The sequence below is a fragment of the Aspergillus undulatus genome (genome assembly GCF_047715775.1).
Source record: "Aspergillus undulatus strain CBS 261.88 unplaced genomic scaffold BDV17scaffold_147, whole genome shotgun sequence".
Classification (NCBI taxonomy): domain Eukaryota; kingdom Fungi; phylum Ascomycota; class Eurotiomycetes; order Eurotiales; family Aspergillaceae; genus Aspergillus; species Aspergillus undulatus.
Genome location: NW_027396751.1, coordinates 1 through 5632, shown reverse-complemented (window position 1 = coordinate 5632; position 5632 = coordinate 1). Strand labels below are relative to the sequence as shown.

General features: G+C 48.1%; 2 protein-coding genes across 2 annotated transcripts; both read left to right on the top strand.

Moving 5' to 3' along the window:
- Window positions 1-579: 579 nt before the first annotated feature.
- BDV17DRAFT_296824 (uncharacterized protein) lies at window positions 580-3147 on the top strand (the record flags this gene model as incomplete). Its single annotated transcript, XM_073763385.1, has 2 exons — window positions 580-831; window positions 2824-3147. The coding sequence occupies 2 exons, from the start codon at window positions 580-582 to the stop codon at window positions 3145-3147; spliced, it is 576 nt and encodes a 191-aa protein (XP_073609782.1).
- A 123-nt stretch (window positions 3148-3270) lies between these two features.
- BDV17DRAFT_297679 (uncharacterized protein) lies at window positions 3271-5109 on the top strand (the record flags this gene model as incomplete). Its single annotated transcript, XM_073763537.1, has 9 exons — window positions 3271-3435; window positions 3514-3720; window positions 3766-3784; window positions 3821-4097; window positions 4278-4386; window positions 4438-4508; window positions 4743-4815; window positions 4855-4929; window positions 4960-5109. 9 exons carry the CDS (start codon window positions 3271-3273, stop codon window positions 5107-5109), a joined length of 1146 nt encoding a protein of 381 aa, XP_073609781.1.
- Window positions 5110-5632: the final 523 nt, after the last annotated feature.

The window sequence follows — 5632 nt, the reverse complement described above, 5'->3', positions numbered from 1 at the left end:
CACGAGCAGGAGTAGGCTTACTATATCCCTAAGGCCAAGTATCTTACTAAGGTCTCCCCCTGGCTAGAGCTGACCTACTAGCCCGAGTACCTTCGCGGTCAGGATCTCGCCGGGGCAGCCGCGCTGGCAGAGCTCCTAGATCTAGCCACGGAGCTGCTACTTGCGGCCTTCGCGGAGAGCATGACCTGGCTAATTAACCGTGCCTACTGGATAATCCGCGACTATTAGATTAATAAGTTTAACCAGATCTAGATTAATACCTTCTTCCGCAAGCCAGGTATCTAGAACTAGCTGATCTAGATCCGGCTACGCCCGGTAACCTACCAGCGGTATTACCAGGTCTGGCAGCGCCTGGTCTGCTTTACCTACCGCAGTACCCGCCCGGACGCGCCGCTGCAGCTGCGCCACCAGCTAGGCGGTGGTCAGCTGGCGGCGCTTGACAACATGGAGGTGCATGGGGACTAGTAGCTGCAGCTACCGCAGGGAGAGAGTCCGGAGGGCAGGACAAGGCCATAGGAATAAACACGCGAGCGAGTACTCCTGGCCTAGCTTGACAAAGCCTGCCTGACCTTGTCTATTATGCTGCTAGACTACACGCTCAAGGGGGACCTTTTTAAGAGTACCCTGGTTAATTTCCTCGCGGTGCTAGGGATTAATAGGGACTACCAGGGCTTCCAGGAGCCCTACTACTATACTAGTTACCTGTCTAGCCTGGTTAAGATTGCCCAGATACTGGTGGTTAAGCATGCAGTCCAGCTAGCGGAGGACAGCCAGACAGCCTCGCCAGTGGATACCCTAGACAAGATACGGGAGCGGTTTATACTGTACAGGGTACGCGCCCCCTTTAGCTAGATCACATGGCTTTACATGTATAATAAGAAGATCTAGAATACTACTACTAGCCTGGGCTATATTTACTAGAGTAATAATAAGTAAATACTAAGCTACAAGAACCTATAGCTAACTATAGGGGGGGTTCTATCTCTTTATCCGCAAGCAGGTAAGCCTGGCCTAGGCCGAGTTAGCATGGCTATTCCTACTACATAAGGAGGAGGTCCGCGAGGAGGTAGTCCCTGCGCTGGTACTGTACTAGCTACAGGATAACCTAACTAATAACTAGCAGGGGTAGAACTTCCTCCATGATCCTTGGAACCATGCCCTTCTCTTACCTACCAGTACCCTGGCCGCCGGGGCAACGCCGGCCGTGAGTAGTTTAAGTACTTATAGTAGCTAGCGGTGGCTACTAGACCGTGTCCTGCAGCTGGATTGGCTGTGAGAAGAGTTCGTGGAGGTTAAGCTAGTTAGGCAGGACCGCCAGATACTCTAGCATGAAGGGGTCGTGAACTAGTACCTAGCCCAGGTAGAGAGTTTCCTGCAGTAGCTACTACTACTAATCTATATTACCAGGGGCCAGCTAGCGCGTGTGATGGAGTTGCTCAGCCTCTGTTACAGTAATATAGTCCACGGTCGCTACCGCAATATCTTTATTGAGCATGGCCTAGTTAGTACCGTCACGATATACTATAAAGGCTACTTAATTAGTAACTTAACCAAGATTATCTACCGCTACCTCCCCAAGCTAATAAGTGAGCTCGTTATTTACTACCTCTGGCTGGTTCTCCTATTCTATTACTCGCTGCAGAAGCTAGTCCACGGCCGGAAGGCGGCCCCTTCTGCATTTCTCTGGCCCGCCAGCATGCGGGACCGGAAGGGGAGACAAAAGGAGGAACAGGAGGGGTGCTAGGGGAGTAACTAACTATGCAAGGTCCTTGAGCAGGAGGCTAAGATATACCTGCAGACTAAGCTGAATATCCTTTCTTATTATTATATAGCTATTGCTATCTCCCGCGTATACCTAAAGTACGGCGGGTTCAAGCGGGATTATAGGATAGATAATATAGTCTTTAATAAGCAGGCCAGCCATAGTTCCTGGATAGCTGGCATGGTATACGCGCGGGGCCTGCAGGAGGTACCAGGCCACGTGGAAGCATGTTGCTGGTAGTACCAGGCTATCAGCCGTGAATAGTATAGGTTCCTGGGGTTCGAGACCCCGCTGGCCCTGCTAGGGCCCCGGAAGCAAAGGCTGTTAGAGGATCAGGCCAAGGATCAGGTAAATTATAGTAGGACCGCGAAGTACCCATGTATTTAGATCAAGATAGATAAGGATTAGTGGATTTATTCTATATATATAAATCAGAGCAAGCCCTGGAGCCTAGGAGGAAAAGTTAGGCTTTAATTATAATTTTATTCTTATCCTGTTTCTATCCTGTTTCTATTCCTATCCCTGTTCTTATTCCATCCCTGTTCCTATTCTATCCGTGGTACGATTGCATTTCTATTAACCTGATCTAGCTTGGTTATACTAATTCAGATCTATAGTCTACTATTAATATAGAGCACCTAATCTTCTACAAGATTCCCGAGCTGCAGATTATTATATATTATTAATATAAGCACGGTGTTTATCCTAGGGAAGCCAATATATATCTACGCAAGAAGTATTATATAAAGAACTCCAAGATTTAACCTATTATCCAGGCTATCTAATAATAGGATAATATTATCCAGGATCCTACGGCTGTCTATATCCCGCGCGAGTTTAATAAGCCACTACCTATTATTCCTGTTTATACCAATGGAATAGAGTGTCAGCGAGACCCTAATCAGTGCCAGTATATCAGTATATATATCAAGACCATACGGCAATATTGGCAGCAAGCTCACGGCTGGATGTAGCAGGCCCGTAGCGGGCGAGTCTAAGTTAACTAGCAGAGACAGGGTGAGATAGAGTTCCGGCAGTCATACTGGCTAATCGCGTGGTAGCAGGTATTTCTATCAAGGAGGAACTCCTATTTAGTCCATATCCGATCACAGGATCCCGAGCCTGATGAGCCCCCGGCCCCGGCCAATAACCAACAACAGATCGTGGCCAAGATCAAGGCGCGGGCCGCCGCGGACGCGCAGGAGGCCACCAGCCAGGTAGTCAAAGCTAGGGAGCTGCACGATGCTAATCCATGGCTGCGGATAACCCGGTGGGCGCGGTATTTGGCCAAGGAAACGGTTTATTACCAAGATCTACTGGACGTGGTAGCCACGCCTGATCCCGAACAGGAGGACTCTATTAGCCGCGCTACTCAGGTAGTATAGGATACCATGGACCAGTTGGCCCGCCGCAGCCAGTTTACCATGTAGCATTGTGGAAACGGAATCCGGATGGCCGCCGTCAGCACGACGCCGAACCAGACGCCGTACTAGCTATTACGGGCGTACATGGACAAGAAGAGCATCCAGGATCATGTCTGGCCGTGGCAGCAGATTTTATTATTCATTATCCGCACGCAGACCAATTGGCCATGGAAGAAGAAAAAGCCCGGGTATATTATGACGGCCCGGCAGCAGAAAACATGGCGGCGGTTATGGCAGCTAGCCATGCAGGTAGAACCCGAGCCTGAACTACTAAGCAGCCCTAATCCCATGGAGACCGAGGATTAGGATTCTACCTGAATCCAGCAGTTTATCATGTCCCTGATTAAAACCACATGCTTGGAGTTTTGTATTAAGTTATTAAATCAGAAGATCAAGGTCCATGAATATAAAAGCCTGCTGGTTTATACCATGGCTATATTAGGACAGGGGGAGAAGACATGGCGGGATCTAGAGAGTTACCTACCTATTATTTCACGCGTATTAAAAATTGCTTGGTTTATGGTCATGCAGAAGGTATTGTGGTTAGATCCCTAGTATATAAATATTATCTGGATATAGGCTACTATAGTCGAGCAGGGTGCGTGGACAGGAGATACTGCCAATAATTATTTAGGGTTAATTGTAGATAAGGGTTATGAGGAAGGGTTGGAAGCCATCTTATTATCCCCCCTATCTAGCCCGCTGTCCTCTAGCAATACCATGCCCATTGGCCGCATTCCCTGGTCCAGCCGGATGCCGTTTCAAGCCGGCGTCAATTGGATAGTGCAGAAATTCATGGTCCGCGGCCAACACGGCCCCGTGGAGGATTTGTTGGATTGGCGGATATTTAGCTTGAAGATTAGTTATAGCACCACCTCCCCAGGCCATATTACATGGATAGGGCAGGAGTAGTTACTGTACAAAGAGATAGATTTTACCATGGGCAAGTTCCGCGGCTTCGTGCATGGGCTGGTAGGAGCAGCCCGGGAGCTGATAACTAGTTTATTATATTAGCCTGATCAAGATTAATAGCCCGCCATCCCGTGGGATTAATTATTCGACAACCCTACCGAAGTAACCCCGGGCTGGAGCTTTTTGCAGGATCAGCGTACCACATGGCCCGTGGCCGGTCGAGATTGGCTGGTAGACTGGATTGCCCGGGAACCCGCTATCGCCCGAGCATTTACTACCCAGGGGGAGGTTAGCCGCAGCAAGATCTAGAAGTATTTCTAGCAGGTAGCCTGATTCAAGGAGAAGCTAGCAGTCACCGTGCATTTGACCGGCGGTACCCTAGCACGAGCCCCCGAGTTATTAAGTATCTAGTATATAAATACTAATACCAACATGCGCCGAAATATATTTATCAAGGATAGGATAGTCATGTTTATAACCATATACCACAAGGGGTTCCACGCCAGCAATGATATCAAGATTATCTATTAATATTTACCGCGCGAGGTTAGAGAGCTGGTAGTATGGTAATTATAGCTAGTATCACTGTTTACCCGCCAGCTAGCTGCCACGTGGAAGTAGCTGGCCGCCGGAACATCCACAAGCCATCACAGCCTATATTTCTGGGGTCTGGATATAGGTAGCGGCCGCGAGTGGTCCAGTAAGCAGTTCCGCGAGGTATTAAAGTACAAGAGCTAGACTGGCATAGGATTACAGGACTACCTGTTAAATATAGCTAATTATCAGAATATTACTATAGGAATTAGCTATTGGTTTTTACGCCTGTCTAGTGTATTCCCCAACAATATCTAAACAGAACAGGAGCAGGAGATAGCCGCCATGGAAGCTAATAAGGATCCTGATAGGATTGGTAATATTACAGACAAGCAGGCCGGGCATACCCCCCATGTGGCCGGGATTATTTACAGCCGCGAGATTACCAAACATGCCGGCAGCACCACGACGCGGTAGTTAAGATTCCGGGCGTTGAGCACGGATTAGTATTAGTTTTTAGGGTTCGCGGATAAAGTTAGCCTGGTATTAGGGAAGCAGGTTAACCTGTGGGAGGAGCAGGCAATTAACTACCAGGTCCAGCGGCAGTAGTAGTTACAAGCTATAAATATAAAGCGGGCATTGTAGCAGATAACTGGCCAGGTAATTATATTCCAAGGGGTGCAGGGACTAGCTATCAAGGCTATCCAGGATAGTACTAGCCTGGTAGTCGCTATTATACTAACAGGTGGTAATAAGAGCATGTTATTCATGTTACCCGTGTATACTATCCCCGGGGGGTATACGATTGTGGTCGTTCCGTTAATTTTATTACGGGCTGATTTAATAAAGCAGTACCGCGAGCTCGGGATCTATTATATATTATAGGAGAGCCAGTATCCCCTAGACAAAGCTACTATTATATTAATTACCCCTGAATCTACCGAGAACCTGGATTTCTATATATTTTTAAACCGGCAGTAGTTCATGCGGCGGTTAGACC